The sequence below is a fragment of the Saccoglossus kowalevskii genome, chromosome 9 (genome assembly GCF_978046115.1).
Source record: "Saccoglossus kowalevskii chromosome 9, keSacKowa6.1, whole genome shotgun sequence".
NCBI lineage: Eukaryota > Metazoa > Hemichordata > Enteropneusta > Harrimaniidae > Saccoglossus > Saccoglossus kowalevskii.
This window is the reverse complement of record NC_140649.1, coordinates 17,375,507-17,399,515: the sequence shown is the minus strand read 5'-3', so window position 1 is coordinate 17,399,515 and position 24,009 is coordinate 17,375,507. Positions and strand designations below refer to the sequence as shown.

Sequence of the window (24,009 nt, the reverse complement as noted above, 5' to 3'; positions counted from 1 at the left end):
TGTACAGGTTGCCTTGCATTGTAATTACACTTGCAGTCGCATAACATGTACAAGTTACCTTGCATTGTAATTACACTTGCAGTCCCATAACATGTACAGGTTACCTTGCATTATAATTACACTTGCAGTCCTGTAACATGTACAGGTTGCCTTGCATTGTAATTACACTTGCAGTCGCATAACATGTACAGGTTACCTTGCATTGTAATTACACTTGCAGTCCCATAACATGTACAGGTTGCCTTGCATTGTAATTACACTTGCAGTCCCATAACATGTACAGGTTGCCTTGCATTGTAATTACACTTGCAGTCCCGTAACATGTACAGGTTGCCTTGCATTGTAATTACACTTGCAGTTCCATAACATGTACAGGTTGCCTTGCATTGTAATCACACTTGCAGTCCCGTAACATGTACAGGTTGCCTTGCATTGTAATTACACTTGCAGTTCCATAACATGTACAGGTTGCCTTGCATTGTAATTACACTTGCAGTCCCATAACATGTACAGGTTGCCTTGCATTGTAATTACACTTGCAGTCCCGTAACATGTACAGGTTGCCTTGCATTGTAATTACACTTGCAGTCCCATAACATGTACAGGTTACCTTGCATTGTAATTACACTTGCAGTCCCGTAACATGTACAGGTTGCCTTGCATTGTAATTACACTTGCAGTCCCATAACATGTACAGGTTGCCTTGCATTGTAATTACACTTGCAGTTCCGTAACATGTACAGGTTGCCTTGCATTGTAATTACACTTGCAGTCCCGTAACATGTACAGGTTGCCTTGCATTGTAATTACACTTGCAGTCCCATAACATGTACAGGTTGCCTTGCATTGTAATTACACTTGCAGTCCCATAACATGTACAGGTTGCCTTGCATTGTAATTACACTTGCAGTCCCATAACATGTACAGGTTGCCTTGCATTGCAATTACACTTGCAGTCCCATAACATGTACAGGTTGTCTTGCATTGCAATTGCAATTACACTTGCAGTCCCATAACATATACAGTTTGTCTTGCATTGCAATTGCAATTACACTTGCAGTCCCATAACATGTACAGGTTACCTTGCATTGTAATTACACTTGCAGTCCCATAACATGTACAGGTTACCTTGCATTGTAATTACACTTGCAGTCCCATAACATGTACAGGATGCCTTGCATTGTAATTACACTTGCAGTCCCATAACATGTACAGGTTACCTTGCATTGTAATTACACTTGCAGTCCTGTAACATGTACAGGTTGCCCTGCATTGTAATTACACTTGCAGTCCCATAACATGTACAGGTTACCTTGCATTGTAATTACACTTGCAGTCCTGTAACATGTACAGGTTGCCCTGCATTGTAATTACACTTGCAGTCCCATAACATGTACAGGTTACCTTGCATTGTAATTACACTTGCAGTCCCATAACATGTACAGGTTACCTTGCATTATAATTACACTTGCAGTCCCATAACATGTACAGGTTACCTTGCATTGTAATTACACTTGCAGTCCTGTAACATGTACAGGTTACCTTGCATTGTAATTACACTTGCAGTCGCATAACATGTACAGGTTACCTTGCATTGTAATTACACTTGCAGTCCTGTAACATGTACAGGTTGCCTTGCATTGTAATTACACTTGCAGTCGCATAACATGTACAGGTTACCTTGCATTGTAATTACACTTGCAGTCCCATAACATGTACAGGTTACCTTGCATTATAATTACACTTGCAGTCCTGTAACATGTACAGGTTGCCTTGCATTGTAATTACACTTGCAGTCGCATAACATGTACAGGTTACCTTGCATTGTAATTACACTTGCAGTCCCATAACATGTACAGGTTGCCTTGCATTGTAATTACACTTGCAGTCCCATAACATGTACAGGTTGCCTTGCATTGTAATTACACTTGCAGTCCCGTAACATGTACAGGTTGCCTTGCATTGTAATTACACTTGCAGTCCCATAACATGTACAGGTTGCCTTGCATTGTAATTACACTTGCAGTCCCATAACACGTACAGGTTGCCTTGCATTGTAATTACACTTGCAGTCCCATAACATGTACAGGTTGCCTTGCATTGTAATTACACTTGCAGTCCCATAACATGTACAGGTTGCCTTGCATTGCAATTACACTTGCAGTCCCATAACATGTACAGGTTGTCTTGCATTGCAATTGCAATTACACTTGCAGTCCCATAACATGTACAGGTTGCCCTGCATTGTAATTACACTTGCAGTCCCATAACATGTACAGGTTGCCTTGCATTGTAATTACACTTGCAGTCCCATAACATGTACAGGTTACCTTGCATTGTAATTACACTTGCAGTCCCATAACATGTACAGGTTACCTTGCATTGTAATTACACTTGCAGTCCCATAACATGTACAGGTTGCCTTGCATTGTAATTACACTTGCAGTCCTGTAACATGTACAGGTTACCATGCATTGTAATTACACTTGCAGTCCCATAACATGTACAGGTTGCCTTGCATTGTAATTACACTTGCAGTCCTGTAACATGTACAGGTTACCTTGCATTGTAATTACACTTGCAGTCGCATAACATGTACAGGTTACCTTGCATTGTAATTACACTTGCAGTCCCGTAACATGTACAGGTTGCCTTGCATTGTAATTACACTTGCAGTCGCATAACATGTACAAGTTACCTTGCATTGTAATTACACTTGCAGTCCCATAACATGTACAGGTTACCTTGCATTATAATTACACTTGCAGTCCTGTAACATGTACAGGTTGCCTTGCATTGTAATTACACTTGCAGTCGCATAACATGTACAGGTTACCTTGCATTGTAATTACACTTGCAGTCCCATAACATGTACAGGTTGCCTTGCATTGTAATTACATTTGCAGTCCCATAACATGTACAGGTTGCCTTGCATTGTAGTTACACTTGCAGTCCCGTAACATGTACAGGTTGCCTTGCATTGTAATTACACTTGCAGTTCCATAACATGTACAGGTTGCCTTGCATTGTAATCACACTTGCAGTCCCGTAACATGTACAGGTTGCCTTGCATTGTAATTACACTTGCAGTTCCATAACATGTACAGGTTGCCTTGTATTGTAATTACACTTGCAGTCCCATAACATGTACAGGTTGCCTTGCATTGTAATTACACTTGCAGTCCCGTAACATGTACAGGTTGCCTTGCATTGTAATTACACTTGCAGTCCCATAACATGTACAGGTTACCTTGCATTGTAATTACACTTGCAGTCCCGTAACATGTACAGGTTGCCTTGCATTGTAATTACACTTGCAGTCCCATAACATGTACAGGTTGCCTTGCATTGTAATTACACTTGCAGTTCCGTAACATGTACAGGTTGCCTTGCATTGTAATTACACTTGCAGTCCCGTAACATGTACAGGTTGCCTTGCATTGTAATTACACTTGCAGTCCCATAACATGTACAGGTTGCCTTGCATTGTAATTACACTTGCAGTCCCATAACATGTACAGGTTGCCTTGCATTGTAATTACACTTGCAGTCCCATAACATGTACAGGTTGCCTTGCATTGCAATTACACTTGCAGTCCCATAACATGTACAGGTTGTCTTGCATTGCAATTGCAATTACACTTGCAGTCCCATAACATGTACAGGTTACCTTGCATTGTAATTACACTTGCAGTCCCGTAACATGTACAGGTTGCCCTGCATTGTAATTACACTTGCAGTCCCATAACATGTACAGGTTGCCTTGCATTGTAATTACACTTGCAGTCCCATAACATGTACAGGTTGCCTTGTATTGTAATTACACTTGCAGTCCCATAACATGTACAGGTTGCCTTGCATTGTAATTACACTTGCAGTCCCGTAACATGTACAGGTTGCCTTGCATTGTAATTACACTTGCAGTCCTGTAACATGTACAGGTTGCCTTGCATTGTAATTACACTTGCAGTCCTGTAACATGTACAAGTTAACTTGCATTGTAATTACACTTGCAGTCCCATAACATGTACAGGTTACCTTGCATTGTAATTACACTTGCAGTCCCATAACATGTACAGGTTACCTTGCATTGTAATTACACTTGCAGTCCCATAACATGTACAGGTTACCTTGCATTATAATTACACTTGCAGTCCCATAACATGTACAGGTTACCTTGCATTGTAATTACACTTGCAGTCCTGTAACATGTACAGGTTACCTTGCATTGTAATTACACTTGCAGTCGCATAACATGTACAGGTTACCTTGCATTGTAATTACACTTGCAGTCCTGTAACATGTACAGGTTGCCTTGCATTGTAATTACACTTGCAGTCGCATAACATGTACAGGTTACCTTGCATTGTAATTACACTTGCAGTCCCATAACATGTACAGGTTACCTTGCATTATAATTACACTTGCAGTCCTGTAACATGTACAGGTTGCCTTGCATTGTAATTACACTTGCAGTCGCATAACATGTACAGGTTACCTTGCATTGTAATTACACTTGCAGTCCCATAACATGTACAGGTTGCCTTGCATTGTAATTACACTTGCAGTCCCATAACATGTACAGGTTGCCTTGCATTGTAATTACACTTGCAGTCCCGTAACATGTACAGGTTGCCCTGCATTGTAATTACACTTGCAGTCCCATAACATGTACAGGTTGCCTTGCATTGTAATTACACTTGCAGTCCCATAACACGTACAGGTTGCCTTGCATTGTAATTACACTTGCAGTCCCATAACATGTACAGGTTGCCTTGCATTGTAATTACACTTGCAGTCCCATAACATGTACAGGTTGCCTTGCATTGCAATTACACTTGCAGTCCCATAACATGTACAGGTTGGCTTGCATTGCAATTGCAATTACACTTGCAGTCCCATAACATGTACAGGTTGCCCTGCATTGTAATTACACTTGCAGTCCCATAACATGTACAGGTTGCCTTGCATTGTAATTACACTTGCAGTCCCATAACATGTACAGGTTACCTTGCATTGTAATTACACTGGCAGTCCCATAACATGTACAGGTTACCTTGCATTATAATTACACTTGCAGTCCTGTAACATGTACAGGTTGCCTTGCATTGTAATTACACTTGCAGTCGCATAACATGTACAGGTTACCTTGCATTGTAATTACACTTGCAGTCCCATAACATGTACAGGTTGCCTTGCATTGTAATTACACTTGCAGTCCCATAACATGTACAGGTTGCCTTGCATTGTAATTACACTTGCAGTCCCGTAACATGTACAGGTTGCCTTGCATTGTAATTACACTTGCAGTCCCATAACATGTACAGGTTGCCTTGCATTGTAATTACACTTGCAGTCCCATAACACGTACAGGTTGCCTTGCATTGTAATTACACTTGCAGTCCCATAACATGTACAGGTTGCCTTGCATTGTAATTACACTTGCAGTCCCATAACATGTACAGGTTGCCTTGCATTGCAATTACACTTGCAGTCCCATAACATGTACAGGTTGGCTTGCATTGCAATTGCAATTACACTTGCAGTCCCATAACATGTACAGGTTGCCCTGCATTGTAATTACACTTGCAGTCCCATAACATGTACAGGTTGCCTTGCATTGTAATTACACTTGCAGTCCCATAACATGTACAGGTTACCTTGCATTGTAATTACACTGGCAGTCCCATAACATGTACAGGTTACCTTGCATTGTAATTACACTTGCAGTCCCATAACATGTACAGGTTGCCTTGCATTGTAATTACACTTGCAGTCCTGTAACATGTACAGGTTACCATGCATTGTAATTACACTTGCAGTCCCATAACATGTACAGGTTGCCTTGCATTGTAATTACACTTGCAGTCCTGTAACATGTACAGGTTACCTTGCATTGTAATTACACTTGCAGTCCCATAACATGTACAGGTTACCTTGCATTATAATTACACTTGCAGTCCTGTAACATGTACAGGTTACCTTGCATTGTAATTACACTTGCAGTCCCATAACATGTACAGGTTACATTGCATTGTAATTACACTTGCAGTCGCATAACATGTACAGGTTACCTTGCATTGTAATTACACTTGCAGTCCTGTAACATGTACAGGTTGCCTTGCATTGTAATTACACTTGCAGTCCCGTAACATGTACAGGTTGCCTTGCATTGTAATTACACTTGCAGTCCCATAACATGTACAGGTTACCTTGCATTGTAATTACACTTGCAGTCCCGTAACATGTACAGGTTGCCTTGCATTGTAATTACACTTGCAGTCCCATAACATGTACAGGTTGCCTTGCATTGTAATTACACTTGCAGTTTCGTAACATGTACAGGTTGCCTTGCATTGTAATTACACTTGCAGTCCCGTAACATGTACAGGTTGCCTTGCATTGTAATTACACTTGCAGTCCCATAACATGTACAGGTTGCCTTGCATTGTAATTACACTTGCAGTCCCATAACATGTACAGGTTGCCTTGCATTGTAATTACACTTGCAGTCCCATAACATGTACAGGTTGCCTTGCATTGCAATTACACTTGCAGTCCCATAACATATACAGGTTGTCTTGCATTGCAATTGCAATTACACTTGCAGTCCCATAACATGTACAGGTTACCTTGCATTGTAATTACACTTGCAGTCCCGTAACATGTACAGGTTGCCTTGCATTGTAATTACACTTGCAGTCCCATAACATGTACAGGTTGCCTTGCATTGTAATTACACTTGCAGTTCCGTAACATGTACAGGTTGCCTTGCATTGTAATTACACTTGCAGTCCCGTAACATGTACAGGTTGCCTTGCATTGTAATTACACTTGCAGTCCCATAACATGTACAGGTTGCCTTGCATTGTAATTACACTTGCAGTCCCATAACATGTACAGGTTGCCTTGCATTGTAATTACACTTGCAGTCCCATAACATGTACAGGTTGCCTTTCATTGCAATTACACTTGCAGTCCCATAACATGTACAGGTTGTCTTGCATTGCAATTGCAATTACACTTGCAGTCCCATAACATGTACAGGTTGCCCTGCATTGTAATTACACTTGCAGTCCCATAACATGTACAGGTTGCCTTGCATTGTAATTACACTTGCAGTCCCATAACATGTACAGGTTGCCTTGTATTGTAATTACACTTGCAGTCCCATAACATGTACAGGTTGCCTTGCATTGTAATTACACTTGCAGTCCCGTAACATGTACAGGTTGCCTTGCATTGTAATTACACTTGCAGTCCTGTAACATGTACAGGTTGCCTTGCATTGTAATTACACTTGCAGTCCTGTAACATGTACAAGTTAACTTGCATTGTAATTACACTTGCAGTCCCATAACATGTACAGGTTACCTTGCATTGTAATTACACTTGCAGTCCCATAACATGTACAGGTTACCTTGCATTGTAATTACACTTGCAGTCCCATAACATGTACAGGTTACCTTGCATAATAATTACACTTGCAGTCCCATAACATGTACAGGTTACCTTGCATTGTAATTACACTTGCAGTCCTGTAACATGTACAGGTTACCTTGCATTGTAATTACACTTGCAGTCGCATAACATGTACAGGTTACCTTGCATTGTAATTACACTTGCAGTCCTGTAACATGTACAGGTTGCCTTGCATTGTAATTACACTTGCAGTCCTGTAACATGTACAGGTTGCCTTGCATTGTAATTACACTTGCAGTCACATAACATGTACAGGTTACCTTGCATTGTAATTACACTTGCAGTCCCATAACATGTACAGGTTACCTTGCATTATAATTACACTTGCAGTCCTGTAACATGTACAGGTTGCCTTGCATTGTAATTACACTTGCAGTCCCATAACATGTACAGGTTACCTTGCATTATAATTACACTTGCAGTCCTGTAACATGTACAGGTTGCCTTGCATTGTAATTACACTTGCAGTCGCATAACATGTACAGGTTACCTTGCATTGCAATTACACTTGCAGTCCCATAACATGTACAGGTTGTCTTGCATTGCAATTGCAATTACACTTGCAGTCCCATAACATGTACAGGTTGCCTTGCATTGTAATTACACTTGCAGTCCCATAACATGTACAGGTTGCCTTGCATTGCAATTACACTTGCAGTCCCATAACATGTTCAGGTTGTCTTGCATTGCAATTGCAATTACACTTGCAGTCCCATAACATGTACAGGTTGCCCTGCATTGTAATTACACTTGCAGTCCCATAACATGTACAGGTTGCCTTGCATTGTAATTACACTTGCAGTCCCATAACATGTACAGGTTGCCTTGCATTGTAATTACACTTGCAGTCCCATAACATGTACAGGTTACCTTGCATTGTAATTACACTGGCAGTCCCATAACATGTACAGGTTGCCTTGCATTGTAATTACACTTGCAGTCCTGTAACATGTACAGGTTACCTTGCATTGTAATTACACTTGCAGTCCCATAACATGTACAGGTTACCTTGCATTATAATTACACTTGCAGTCCTGTAACATGTACAGGTTACCTTGCATTGTAATTACACTTGCAGTCCCATAACATGTACAGGTTACCTTGCATTGTAATTACACTTGCAGTCCTGTAACATGTACAGGTTACCTTGCATTGTAATTACACTTGCAGTCCCATAACATGTACAGGTTGCCTTGCATTGTAATTACACTTGCAGTCCTGTAACATGTACAGGTTACCTTGCATTGTAATTACACTTTTAACGCAGGTATGGTAATATATATAAGTTGCATTTAATTAGTAGGTAGGTGGGTGGGTGGTGGTTTGTCTTGTTACTTCTTGCACCAGTGGAATCTTAAGTGCTGCCAGTTTTAACACATTCTGCTGGCTACCCACTCCCCAGTAATGCTTTGATTTACTGCTAAGATTGTTCTCACCTCCACGATCATTGGAATACATTGACATTGATTGACCAATAAATATATTAACACACCACAAATTAGAAGATATTTTTCCGAACACTATAAATATTAGCAGATTAATTAACGAACTAATGACCGCAGCAACAAACGAGTAAAGGCACGGTCACCAATAGAATACGAATTCCGCAACCCATCGGGGACGGATAGATTATCTTTATTATCTACCGTCATTATTATTTATAATCATGATTAGGGGGCATTTTTCGTATCATTATCAGCCTCAGAGAACTATCGCAGGAATACGATAACTGGAAAGAACTTACCTTAACTAAAACAACAAATTCAAATAGTCGTCTAATGTTGGTAGGAAATGCCCTAGCATATGTTATGGCGATTTTAAAGAACAGTGCATGAAACAGTCTATCACGGACATTGAGTAACTGCTGATTTTGATCTCCAGTCCGTCCACGGTTCGCATTTTGTTGTGCTTGTCGATTTTCAGACATCTTGATAAATATATATATTTTTTGAATGATACGATGTTCAGCTGAATAACTAGCGACAACTCATATTCGGGTGCATAATGAATGTCGTTAAGAAAGGAGAGTACATGTAAAAAAGACAACGGTGAGCACACAGGATTGACAACATTGGAATTGAATTGCAGCGATCCTCTTGTTTAGCCAGAAAATGTTGTCCAAATCATTCATCGATCAAACAGTCCGGCAGTGTATTTCTCCCATGAGATAACAGTTATACGTCACGGCCGTGCCTATAGCAATCACCTTGAAGTTGAAGAAAAAACATAAAGCACGAAATAAACAGTTTCATACGTCGGCCATGTTGAATGACGTCACAAGATCCAGACGAGCTCAACAAGCGGCCTCACAAGAAACGTAGTTTTACACAAAACAGCCGGTTAATTTGTTCTTTAAATAAACAGTCCACAAGTGTTTAAAAAGTGGGAGGCGTATGTTCACTAAAACAGGTCCTAAAATATATCTGTACTGTATTATTATCGTACGACTCATGAAATGGTATAACCAATACTACTTCCGGTTCCGTTTTCTTGCTTCCGGGTTGTGAATTGTCAGGCTGTGTGTTAAAGAATATTCTGAATGATCGCGTTTAAATCTATGTAATATTTCAAATGTCGAATATATCACCTACCCCGGTGACATACGAGGGAGAAAAAGACCTGACTGATGAACAAGATGATGGATCAGATGAAGTAACGGCGCTTGATGACGACGAATGCCTTAGTGGGCAACAAGAAGGAGCAGGCATGTTAGATGCGGCGGCCAGTATACGCACCGGGGACGATATTCCTGAAGATGGTATACAACAAAGTGAAGTGCTTGACAAATCTGATGAAGATGATGCTGATGGGAATACAGACAGCGATCCTGAATCTCTGTTGCCAGTCCTACCTAAAGTTAACTGCCCAGAAAAGATTGTGAGTTTGTATTTATTTATTTATTTATTTATTTATTTGTTTGTTTGTTTGTTTGTTGGTTGGTTGGTTGGTTGGTTGGTTTGTTTGTTTGTTGTTAAATCTCATCAGCTGCAAGAAAGAGTTGCTTAAGGTAGCGGGATAGTTTTTTAGCATGAAAAATGTAAACATCTATAATCAGAATAAATTTTACAAGAACCTATACAATCTATATATGTCTGGAAAGCCCTTGACTTGTACTTTTCTATTATTAATATTTTGTGAACATTGTGTTTGTTTTAGCATCATGTGATTCTGAAAATCGGCGCGGCTGATAATTAACTAACGTGAATACATTTTTAAATGTCAGCTCTACGGTTATTCATGCAACCAAAAACTTTACACTGTTTTGAAGCAACGGTCATGTAGTTTAAATCCGTATTTCTATTTTGTACATTAAGTTTGTTTTTCCTTTTTGAAAATCACAAATTTCTAGCACGTTTTTGGCGTTAAAGTTAGTGTATACTGGTGATTTGCGCGAGGTTTGTGAAAAAACGCAATAGAATTTTGCAAATATGTAAATACGGATATGAAGCCAACATATTCAAGAGTAAGAAAAACCAAACGGCGACATCATAGCGCTACTCACTGAAACGCTATTTAAAATTAAGTCAACGGTAATTGCCAGAAATCCAACACCGAGAAATCGGCACTTTTATGATTTTAAACTTCAATCAAGGTTAACTCCCGTTTTAGCAGCAACAATTATATGGGTTGGTAGTAAATAAATTACCTTGAAGGTTGTTCTCAGGAAAAATCATGAATCGACATTTATGTCTGTGAAAAAACTGTATTTTTTTACCGTTTTCTTTCACGCTATGGAGTTTTGACATGGTCTGTGCTGTTAACGAACGGTGACGTCATTCATTACAGCTGGGATTATGCAAAGTGGGTGGTTCTGTTTGCGGGTAGCAAACAACACAAATACTACACTAGGCAGTTGAAGTGTTTGTCAACATAGCGTATTTATGTTTGGGCCGTTTTATTTGCAAACTTATTTTCTCGAGTATTACACAAGTTTTTTAAAAGTCTTTTAGAGACACAAGAACACCTTCCGACAATAATTATCAGACTCCCGCGAGCAAATTTGCACAGAATACGGTAGAATAAGAAAATGGAATGGCGGCTGTGGGATAAGTTTTTTTATGTGTGGATTTGGGGAAATGCAGAGTAAATTTTCAACACGAAAATATTGTAAATCATCATCCGACGAGATCGTTTTTGTTGGACTTGTTATTTTCGGGAGGGACCTTTTGTAGTGTTCATGCAAGTTTAGTTTTCATTTTACCTGAATAAGCCTAAAGCGATTTTCAGGGAACGCTGCACCTCCTCACCAAAGTGTTCATCTTACAGAACATTTACATGCACTCTTTTCGCAGGTACATCGGACTTTGGTTTGATTTTGGTTTAAGATAGTAACAACCACCATCAGCTAAATTCAAGTCCATTATGTTCGCAAATAATTGTGCTGCATCAAGTTTTAAACTTGCCACTTTCTTTCCACGAAAAGTCACAATGACTGCGTTTTTATTATCGTGAAGATTCTGGCGATCTCGGCAAAAGAGGCTACCGTAGTGTGGCTCCCCAACAGCAAGTACATTGCGGATAACATTTTTTTCTCATGATAACAGTAATCAATCACTGTCAACAGACTGTAATATTTGTTTCAATTGACGATTCTTTCAACGTAATTCGACCAATGAAAAAGCAGTGTTCTAAAATATTGACAGACACTAAACAACCACGCGTGGTTTTTTTGTTATGGCTATGATGGGGCTTCGAAGTGTCTTGCTTTGATCGGACTTTTCTGGTCTGTTTATAATTCACACTTCTGCATTTAATACGTCGTCCGCTATCTAGGGAAACATCCTCTACCTTTGTGAGTACCGTCGTTGAGGAAGCGAAAACTGCTGTGAATGACGGTGGAGTCAATGAAAATAAATCACTGAACAGCAAACTTCAAGAGGTGTTAGCTGGGGAAGATAACTCTGGAGAAGAAGACGACAAATTTGACTTTTTGGACGAAGACAGTTTGAAGGTGAAGATATCACAGATGCCCTTCAAGTATTTGTGAATGATGCTGACAAATCCGACTTTGAGGGCTTTTAGTTTTACAGCCAAAACAAAGTTAGCTTGGACTTTCAGTTGCGAGACGTGACCAAAAAAACGCAGAGTGATACATTTTGAAAACAAAAATACAAAATAATCAAAGACGCCGACCAGGCGCGTTAGAAATAAATAGAACACGCTGTGACACAGTTTCACTGGCTTCTTACACTCACGCAATATAATTATGCTATTTCCAAATGCTTATATTGATCACTGTAAAAGTGGATAAATTCAAACCAGCCATCAAATTAAAAATTCGGATCTCGCTGAATGTCAATCAACACCGAACTCGGTAAGGGTCAAGCCCCCCCTGATCTGATCCTAAAAAAACATACAATGTATCAAACAGAAATAAAAAATAAATAAAAATCTTTTATTTTGACAACAGATTTAAAAATAACATTTGAAACGTAAATTTGTCTTCCCAAAATATTAAAAAAAAAATATTAAAAAATACCAAACTGCCGTTAAAATCCGGTAACATGTGATACACTCATGTACTACTAGTATTTTGTTTATTCAAATTTTTTTGTGTTTCGAAAGTGTTTGTTTTTGCTGTACAGCTTCCTCCTCTTGAAACGAAGCAGTGCACATATCTTATCAGCTGTTTGTAAACTACAAACAGATATCTTATCAGTTGTTTGTAAATAGCTTAGCCCCAGTTCAGTTATGTTTGTTAACCATGAATATTAATGAGAAGCACTCATGGGGTGTACACTGGATAAACAAAAACTTGGGTGTTTGTTTGCACACACCTTACCTAACCATAACATTCAACCCCTCCAATGTAGATAGATAACTAAACTGTCTTGAAAAGGAGTGTACAATTTAAAATGGGGGAGGGGCAATGGAAGGGTAAGGTTTAGCCCTGCGTACAGTGCTGTGTGTACGGGGATGCGTTCGGTTGATAGATGTCCCCACCACAGCCCTGCGAACTTCCATAGACAAAGTCCGGGACTTTGAAAAATATAACTTTTTTAATGAAATAATATGCCCAGGTACCAAAAATGATGATCCATTACCAGATATATCCAGAACTCCCAGTTCGGAGTCCAATTGTGGATGAAATCGGCTACTAAACGCATTCTCTCGCGTGAATGAAATTAAAAATGGCGACGTTTGGTGGATAATTCCTCCGGTACCTACGCGTTTACAATTTGTCCATCTTTACTAGTCGTTTTTTTAAAGACATTTCAGTTTCAGATAACTTTATAATGGTTGTTACGGATAACTATCGTCATTTCAACCGATTTCGGCTGGGAAACTACTTACTTTAACTTGCGCACCAATTACGGTGCGCTCCCTCCCGGACTTTGTCTATGGAGGTACGCAAGGCTGTGGTGGGGACATCCATCAACCGAACACGTCCCCGTACACACAGCACTGTACGCAGGGCTAGGTAAGGTTAGATTTTAAGTTATGAGTGCCACTAGGGAACTCTGATCCATTTGAGTGTGTTATTATGATTGGTCAGGTCAACTGCTTATATTTGATATTAGAAATCGACATGTGTACAGTACAGTGAAAGGCATAAAGCTTAGCTGTACCCTAGCTTATGAACATATTCATTAAAAAAAACTAAATACAGATCAGCAGTTTTCATTCAAATTCAAATACTGTAAAATACTTTATTTTATTCAGTGATTTTTTCTTATATTTTACATTCAACTCGTCAAAAATCAGTGAAAATAAAATACATACAAAACACCCAATAATTCTTTTCAGCGAAAATTAATTCCAGCTAAAATAAAGTATTTTACAGTACATTTATTCAATATTGATTGGCTCAGGAGCAAAATATTGTCTATGCCCATAATGCGCACACACACACCTTGCCTTAATCAGCCGGCCCAAATGGACATTGAGTTGGGAGCCAGTCATGCCCAGCCTGATTGTAGAACGGTGACCTTGAGCATAGATAACACCAGCGCCATGATACTCTACTCAGGGACGAGTGGAGGTACGTCTGTTAAATGTCCCTGGTGCACGGCCTTCCAAAGATACGCCGGGGTTGAACAACACCTAGAAAGCCACGTGGTGATGGAAGTATGTTACGAATGCCTGCTCTACGACAAGGAGTGCGATAGGCTGAGAAGCATTGCGACTCACTACCCGAAGTGTCGTGCTTGCCGCACGATCACAGTACAACCATATGTGTGACGTCTGCCACGACTGATTCGTGTCACATATCGGGCTGGAACAACACCAGAGGCACAGGCACCCAGGCACAGACATACTTTATTGGGTTAAACAATATTTATTCGATAGTATAATATTATACATTTGTACCTCATCAGATTCATGAGATCTTTAGAGATCAGTGCGATGCTATGACTTTTTCCAGTTTTTATGTTCGATTTCATGCATAACGCGGGATCTCACAGTGAACTGAAAATGGTCTATTAACCTTAGATGCAAATGGCGACTGAGATCGTGCTGAGAGTGAGAGAGCTACAAGACTTGTTACATGAATCTGAAAAACAATGCACACAGTGAGGTTAAGAGAATGGAACATTATTTGAACGGCAAGAAACAAGTCAACTTGTGGTTCTCCCGCTCTCAACAAGATCTCAGTGGCTATTTGCATTCAAGGTAAATTCAAGGTAATTTAGATTTAAACATTTTGAGCGCAAACATTTTTCGAGACAACATGTACATAGTGAAAACATCCCAAAGTGGTACACCATCATATCCGATATACTAAGTACTGGCCATCACGTAGCATATCTAGTTATATTTCAACTTTTGTTTTGTTACAGGTAATTTGTTTGGATCTTTCTTCTGAGATGAATACTATTCCATTCATGTCTAAAGATGGGTGAGTAACAGACTACAAACAATCTGACAGTACAGTCAATTTCATGAAAGCATGAATTTTTTTTTTTTTTTCATATAAAATAAGTATAAAACTTTTATAAATATCAATTGATGATCTGCTTACTGGTTAAATTAATTAACTTAAAATTTGGTAATTAAAGTAAGGTACTGTATAACAGGTAATAAATTCAATTATACAAATTTCTATTCACAGAACCAAATATCCACCATTGCAGATGGTCAAGAGAGCTATTAATATATTCGTACACACCAAAACTGCTATAAATAGGCAGCATGAATTTGCATTAGTGGTTCTTCAAGATAATGCATTATGGGTAAGAATTTTTTGAAATCCAACACATTTGTCACTTTTTACAAAATAAAAAATAAAAACACTTAATTTTAAAAAAAAATTTCAAAAAGTTTGATCAAAACATTATCTATTGGGCAATAGGTAATTATGTCCATTTCATTTAAAATTATCTAAATTATTACAGAAAAATACATAAACATATGCTGAATGGAATGGACTAATTAAAATCCTCTGTTGACCTTGTTAGATTTCATTTGTCCATACATCTGTCACGGATTTTTAACCTGGAACTTGTCCTTCACTGCACAGGGTAGGGTGAGTTTTGTTTGCAGCAAAATGATTCAAATATAATACACTTTTCAATTAATTAAAGTTAAAATTTGTAAAGTAAATTAAAGTAATGTATCGTTTTAATTACATGAATAGACCTTTTTCCATTCACTGCGAGAATCACGCGTTATGCGTGAAATCGAACGTAAAACAGGACAAACAAAGGTCATAGCGTTGTAGTTGTGTCAAACATCGTGTGGGATTTGACAAACGCAAAAGTATTTTGGGGACATTTCCATGCTTAATAATGTGCTGTCCACATTTGATGATAGGCAATTTCGATTAAGTAAGGGTATTCGAAAGCAATATTCCTCTGTCGAAGACCGGCCGGTCAATGTAAGCTACGAAATAAAGAAATTCTAGTTCAAAATCAAATCGTTTGATTTTTGCGGCAGACGTTCGACGTGCGTCTTTCATGCATCTCGCGAAATCTCGCAATTGTACGGAAAATCACCTATTGAAAAATGTGTACTCTAGATTTAGCATTGTATTGCTTCAAAAATATGTACTTCTATATGCATAATGCTTGTGGTCATTTGCATACTATAATGAGAAACTACAACCATGAAGTATACAATGTAGGACAACTCACAGGGGCTATGTCATCTTCACCAGCCAAAGTCCATTTATCTCCTCACCATTTTTCAGTGTTTACATGTTTACATCAATTTAGAGAAACTGTGTGATTCTGATGATGGACCTATGATATGTATTGTAGACAACCAATAATAATATTCTCATGTGTGTTTTTTTCGTAGATGCATAATTTTACCAGTAACACTGAGGAGTTCTGTTATGTGTTAGCAGATCTGAACAACGATAGTGATATTGACACCTTTGATATGTCTTCATTGTTTGATTTAATGTAAGCTTAAAAAAAAATTTTCTGTTAGTTTATTTATGGCTCATAATCCTTATTTTTGTCTATAGACTATTGTTTTCTCTCTATACCGGTATATTTTATATATCTATACATTGTGATTAATCTTTTGTTATATATCTATTGTTATCAATCTATCTGTTCTATCCACACCCTAACATACTCTAGATACTAGTACTTGATAAAGACAGGTAGATTGAAAATACTAGTAGATAGACAACACTGGATAGACAACAATGGATAGATAACAATGGATATATATAACAATAGATAAAGAACAATTGATTGAGTCAAATCATTTATCCAAGCCATGATTTGATTTGTTAAAAAACACTGTCAATAAATAAGCTGCTTTCTGATTGGCTTGACTGTTAGGTATTAGTGTTGTTTAGCCAATCAGGTATAGTCTTGTAAGTTACATTGATGTGACTCTGCAATAGCATTGTACTTGTGATGACTGAGCTGATAGGAATTTGATGGATTATTTTTGAATTGATAGGTTTTTATCGTTCCCATATTCTCATTGTTGTTTATAACAATAATCTGTGGCCAGGATAACTCAGATAATTTTTATTCAATCTTTATCAACTTTAAAACAGGAAGACCTCAATGTTCTTGTAAAATACAATTCAAATGTAATCTAAAAACAGATTTACTTGTGTGCATCTGAACCTTTATCTCTTGACACGCATAAGCGTTCTCTAATACCGTACTTGACCGCGTTAGCGCCCAGGGGCCTCAACTCAGAAAATCACAATATTTTAGGGGTGGGCGCTTACCTGAGCACCCCCCTCGAAAAAGAGTGCAAATGAAAATTTTGATTCATCAAGTGACAAATTACGTCTTTGAGGGAAAATCAAATTACTAAATTAGTTGCGTCGTCATTGATTTTCACAATGAAGAAACAGAAATGACCACAAAAAATACACACATTTTATTACAATATTAATTACGTACCACCATAATTTACTGAATTAAAAACATTTGAGTCTGTTGGAACACAATCAAAGTCAAAATTATCATATTATTTCCACCATGATGCATTTGCAGATTTGACCTACAGCAGCGTCTATTGACCTAATGGGTCAAGTTGGTTATTAACTAATCAGAATGCTGTGTTTTGACTGACGCAATTCTTCGGAAATTCACAAAGACTTTCCGGTAACACAATGCGGAAGTGAATTATCGATGTCGAAGTACGATCTCTTGGAATTGATTTCAGCGAATAAACGACATGGTTTTTCCAAAAAACTAATAAATAGCCATTTTTGAGAGGTAAACTGAATATGGCATGAAATATTTATCGCATTTTGCTTTTTATTAACAGGTCATTGTCGAAGCGTAGTTTACACACGGTTATCGTATTCTACGCATTTACAACATGTTCACAGCAATCGATATCCACGCTGTATCATATAAAAACGATTACCAAGATTAGTTACGCAAGACCAAGTTTTAAATTAGTTGCATTTTGAAGGGGTGAGCGCTTTGCCGAATGTGACCCCAAATATAAAAATTGCGCAAAAGTGGGGGATGGGCGCTTGCCCGGGCATGGGCGCTAACGCGGTCAAGTACGGTAATAAAAACAAACATGGTTGCCACCAGGGTTTGACCGAGCAAAGAAGTTCGCTGATTCAGATTCTATTCTAAACTTTTTGGATTTCGGCATTCCCATGGTGTATCCTTCAAAGGAAAAAATGTATAATAATAAGGTTATTACAAGGATACCTCAAAGTATGCACTCAGACAGTATGCTGTCGTATCGACCTCCTCTGTGCATCTGTCTCTACTTGCGCTGTACTGTCTTCGTGCAATCTTTGAGGTATTCTCGTAATAACCTCATATTCATTTGAGGATCCAACTCAAAACGGCGGCCAAATAATTCATAAATTTTATAACCACTGTTCTCATTTCATTTTCATTACTACAATGGGTATGATGTTTGACCTTTGACCCACATATCCCCACTAAACAGAAAGTCCTGCTCCCATTCCCCAAGAATTGTTCCTAATTTTGTTGATAAATTAACAGTTATTTCATTGAGTTTGTAGCCATTATGACATAATTTTCATCATAAATCACAGTATAGTTCACAAATCATGCACAAGATGATGAATAGTTTTGCTAGATTTGAATTACCCCCCCCCCCCTCCATTATTAAAATTATAACATATGGGGAAACAGTATCGTTCAATTTTTTTAAATTATGTCATGACATCATGTAATTAATTATTCATGAAGACTAACAAGTAAAAAAATTTTAAAAAGGGGTCAATATATTGATAACTCCTGTGGCATTAAACAACTTTCCCTAGGATTCATTAAATCATCTAAAACACAAGGTTGGGGTTTGAAAATGTCTTTATTAGTCCCCGTTCGGACGAAAATGTCGTATTTTGGACATGCTTTGTCAGTTTTCATTCAAACTTGGTACATAGAATATACATGTTAGGATACATGTTCATGACGATTTATTTCACAATTGGATCAAAGATGGCCGACTGGCAGCCATCTTGTTTTTTGAAAATGTTGTATTTTGGACATGCTTTATCAGTTGTCATTCAAATTTAGTACATAGATCATACATGTTAGGATACATGTCCCCGATCGTCCGTGAGTTCCTGAGTCTGTCCGTCCGTCTGTGTGTCCGTCCTTCCGTGCATCAGTCTGTCCAGAGTCATATCTCAGAATCCTTTGGACTGATTCCGTTCATTCTTTGCATGTGCCTAGTCCTTTATGTGGGACATATGCACATGCAGCGGTTTAGCGATTTGATTCAAAATGGCCGACTGGCAGCCATCTTGTTTTTTGAAAATGTTGTATTTTGGACATGATTTGTCAGTTGTCATTCAAACTTGGTACATAGATTATAAATGTTAGGATACATGTCCATGACAATTTATTTCGCAATTGGATCAAAGATGGTCGACTGGCAGCCATCTGGTTTTTTGAAAATATTGTATTTTGGTCATGCTTTGTCAGTTGTCATTCAGACTTGGTACATAGATTATACATGTTAGGATACATGTCCATGACAATTTATTTCGCAATTGGATCAAAGATGGTCGACTGGCAGGCATCTTGTTTGTTTTTTTATGCGGTATCTTGGACGTGCTCTGTCAGTTTTCATTCAAATTTGGCACATACATGTACTTTATACATGTTAGGATGCATGTCCATGACAATTTGTTTCAAAATCTGGTCAAGGATGGCCGATTGATAGCATCTGATTTTTTGGCCTTACTACTATATTTCCACAATTTATGTACCATTTTCATTCGTATTTGGCACATACATCATACATATCAGTGTGTTTCATAATCAGATCAAAGATGGCTGAATAACAACTGTTTTTATTTTGGCCATATTACTACTACACGGAACAAGTGTTTTGATGTAAATAAACAATCTGTTGTATACGTCACTTGGAACTCAAGTTTCAAGGACACGTCGCGATAACCCCTCCGCTTTAATATGACGAGCACAGAGAGAACTTTCAAAAATTTAACTGGGACTGTGTCATTTTCAATGACTTGTTGTTTTATCATTTGTACGTTTTGTCCTAATTTGATCTGTTTCACTATACCACATTCTATGATTACCCTCATTCTATTTTTAGTAAGACCTCATTCAGCCAATCATGTGGCTTGCATGAAATCAATGTCAACATTTCATTCGGTATTTTCTTAATGTCGCAATAATAGAAGTATGTGCAAATTGTTTGTCTGTCTGTCCATCCATCCATCCGTCCAAAGACATTTTCTATTGTCTTTGGTTCGTCTGTCTGGCACCAGCATATCTTGTTCATATAATCCTGCATGGCAAAATAACAAAGTTAATTATTTTTCCAGTTATGAAAAAGTTGATCTTCCCCCTATTAAGGGAAATATTGAGATAATACCACCACCGTATATTGTGCGTACTATTATGATATATGGCCGATCGAACTGTGTGCCTGAATTCCATAGCGGTCAAGAGGTAGGTTCAATAAATCTTGATGAGTTGTGATTGGTTCATTCACAATATTCTGATTTGTAAGCAGTCACGGCATTTGAAACTCTGCTTATTATTATGCCTTTTGTAGCTAAATAATCTCCCTCTAATCATGACACCTCAGATAATTTATTTATGTACATTGCTTACAAAGTGTGTTACTTGATTAGAAGTCATTATTTCATTATAGAAGTCATTATTTCTTTATAGACACAAAAGATTTTGATGCAATCCCCATACTTCTTCATGGATATATTTTACATTCATGAAGCACCGGCGGAAAGCAATTATTGTGAGGTATGTACTAGTATGCAACCTGTTTATTTGCATATTGTATTGTTATATTGTGAGGTATGTATGCAACCTGTGTATTTGCATATTGTATTGTTATATTGTGAGGTATGTATGCAACTGTTTATTTGTATATTGTATTTTTATATTGTGAGGTATGTATGCAATCTGTTTATTTGCATATTGTATTGTTATATTGTGAGGTATGTATGCAACCTGTTTATTTGCATATTGTATTGTTATATTGTGAGGTATGTATGCAATCTGTTTATTTGCATATTGTATTGTTATATTGTGAGGTATGTATGCAATCTGTTTATTTGCATATTGTATTGTTATATTGTGAGGTATGTATGCAACTGTTTATTTGCATATTGTATTGTTATATTGTGAGGTATGTATGCAACCTTGTTTATTTGCATATTGTATTGTTATATTGTGAGGTATGTATGCAACTGTTTATTTTCATATTGTATTGTTATATTGTGAGGTATGTATGCAACCTGTTTATTTGCATATTGTATTGTTATATTGTGAGGTATGTATGCAATCTGTTTATTTGCTCATTGTATTGTTATATTGTGAGGTATGTATGCAACCTTGTTTATTTGCATATTGTATTGTTATATTGTGAGGTATGTATGAAACCTGTTCATTTGCATATTGTATTGTTATATTGTGAGGTATGTATGTAACCTGTTCATTTGCATATTGTATAGTTATATTTATTGCATTTAAAATTGTTAAAAAAAATTGTTGCATTTCAAACTGCGCATGCACACACATAGTAATTTCTTGAAATGCATACTAATTAAGTAACTTGGCAAAAATTATGTGCAACTTTGAACACTAGTACTAGAGTAAAACACCAAAGTGCTTCTGCATTCTTCATGAATCTTCAGTTTGCTAGTTTCTGATCAAAAATCCGTCCTGAAAAACACTACATCAGTTTTTCAATTATTTTTCCAACTCATAATTATAGGATCAGTCAAATTATAACTATCATGCTGGCTATTGGAATACATTTTGTCATTTCACTTATGAATATTAATTTATGCAAATGAATGATTTTATTTCATCCAGCCTTGTCATCCCTCTCCCTCGCTATATTTCATATTTTCAAATGTTTATATTGAGTTACTAGTAGGGATTCATAATGGAAATATTTGTTTTTCCATGGGTGCATGGGTTAATTAAAGTGATATCGGCAGTATTCCAGAGGTTTATGTCCCATCAAGAGTGTCAGAGTTTTATAATATAAGTTTCCTACCTTTAGTAAAAATATGTTTTTGTTTTGTTTTAGGAGATATTTGATAGTTTGTGTGAACTGGATGAAGGAGGAAAATCATTTGTGTTTGAAGTTGGCAGAAATCCAACCTATCTCCATGACAACATGGCAAAACTTGTAGCTCATCCATTACAGCGACCGTTACAGAGAAACATCAACTACAAATTAAATCATGAGATTAGCTGATTGATGAATTGTTTTTCAAATGTAACCTTTTTATTCTTGAAAACATTCTATGAATTATTTATAAATTCCATACATTGTTGATGGAATAGCAGGAATTGTGCTTTCATGTATACTCCATCAATGAGTTACTAAGTTACTAAGTTTGAGAAAATGTTGTCTCAGCCAATTACTATTTCACTGTAAGTAGTCCAGAGAAATTGATCAACCTCTTGTAATTAACATAACTAACACATTTTACTTCAATATAAATATTTCAAAGCTGTACAAAACGAATGTCTTTGTCAGCAATTTTGTCAAAGGAAATAAAATTTGTTGAAAAATTAAATTTAGTCGGAATTTAGCTGGAAAACACTACATCTGAATTCATCAAAAACCATCACATTTGCAAATGATTATCGGAGACTAAACTTATGAATATATTGACAGTTGTCGAATCCTATGGAAATATGTTCAAGTTGATCAATAAGTTATGAAGAGTGAATCTGAGAAAAAAAAGGCTAATATAAGCATACATGGATTAGAGAAAGACTAGGTGCTGTCATTGAATCGAATTGAAGAGTTGAAGTGGGGGTCATTACAGTGAAATCACAGGCTCAATGACAATTACAATTTTGAAACAGTGACTCGCGTAATTTTGTTTACTCATTTGAACACTCAAGTAAATTGAATTGAATGGGCAATGTGGAAAACTTAAACAAAAGTATTTCTCAGGCATATTTGTTGGAAATTTCATCTTGCTAAAAATAGTTAAGACTGATTTATTATGAAATAAAAATGAATCAATAATAAAAATGCATTTGTGTTTTTATTCCAAAACATTTACCATAGACACATTATTGCATTATTACCCACTTTGAGAGTCTATCATAAGTTTGTATCCATCCATCCATCCAATTTTTGTTTGGTCCATATTCTTTGTGGGCATAGTTGTGATAGTTATTTATGTTTATAAATATTTATAAATTCAAACTGACACAATAGGTTTCTAGTGCTGATGGAATAACATTGGAACATTTTCAATTGAGATTTTGCATTGTGCGCACAATGTGCATTGTGCTTGTCAATTGGCTGGTTGGATCAACTGCCATTGAATTTATAAATATTTATAACAATCTCGGGAATGGGTTTGTTGTGTCAATAGTATGGTATTATAACAAACATAATTTTGGCAGAAATTAAAAAGAGTAGAAATAAGAGCTGTATTTAAAACCACCTTCAAATTATTCACTTTAAAGGATGGTGGTTGTTGTGTCGTGTCGCGTTGCCTGTGCGCGAGAGATGACTTTTATGACTTTGATTCTTGTGTAGATCAACGCCTACTAAACAGATGCTACCAAAATTCATCTAGTATATTCCTGGAGTAATTGAATTGTCAAAGGAAGCTATTTTTTTTCCAATTCGATTTTT

At 37.2% G+C, this 24,009-nt stretch overlaps 2 protein-coding genes across 2 annotated transcripts in view; one reads left to right on the top strand and one right to left on the bottom strand.

Annotated features, from left to right (window-relative positions):
* Positions 1 to 9,787, bottom strand: part of LOC100373039 (membralin-like) — a 31,425-nt gene extending 21,638 nt beyond the window's left edge. The window contains exon 1 of the mRNA XM_002740131.4: positions 9,227 to 9,787. Coding sequence (XP_002740177.2) covers positions 9,227 to 9,409 — 183 coding nt within the window. The 5' untranslated portion in view covers positions 9,410 to 9,787. The remainder of the gene's footprint in view (positions 1 to 9,226) is intronic.
* Positions 9,788 to 9,976: 189 nt separating this feature from the next.
* Positions 9,977 to 23,394, top strand: LOC100373186 (BRISC and BRCA1-A complex member 1-like). Its single transcript, XM_002740132.4, has 7 exons — positions 9,977 to 10,359; positions 15,264 to 15,322; positions 15,536 to 15,656; positions 16,723 to 16,829; positions 20,696 to 20,822; positions 21,048 to 21,134; positions 22,432 to 23,394. Exons 1-7 carry the CDS (start codon positions 10,054 to 10,056, stop codon positions 22,600 to 22,602), a joined length of 978 nt encoding a protein of 325 aa, XP_002740178.1. The 5' UTR covers positions 9,977 to 10,053; the 3' UTR covers positions 22,603 to 23,394.
* Positions 23,395 to 24,009: the final 615 nt, after the last annotated feature.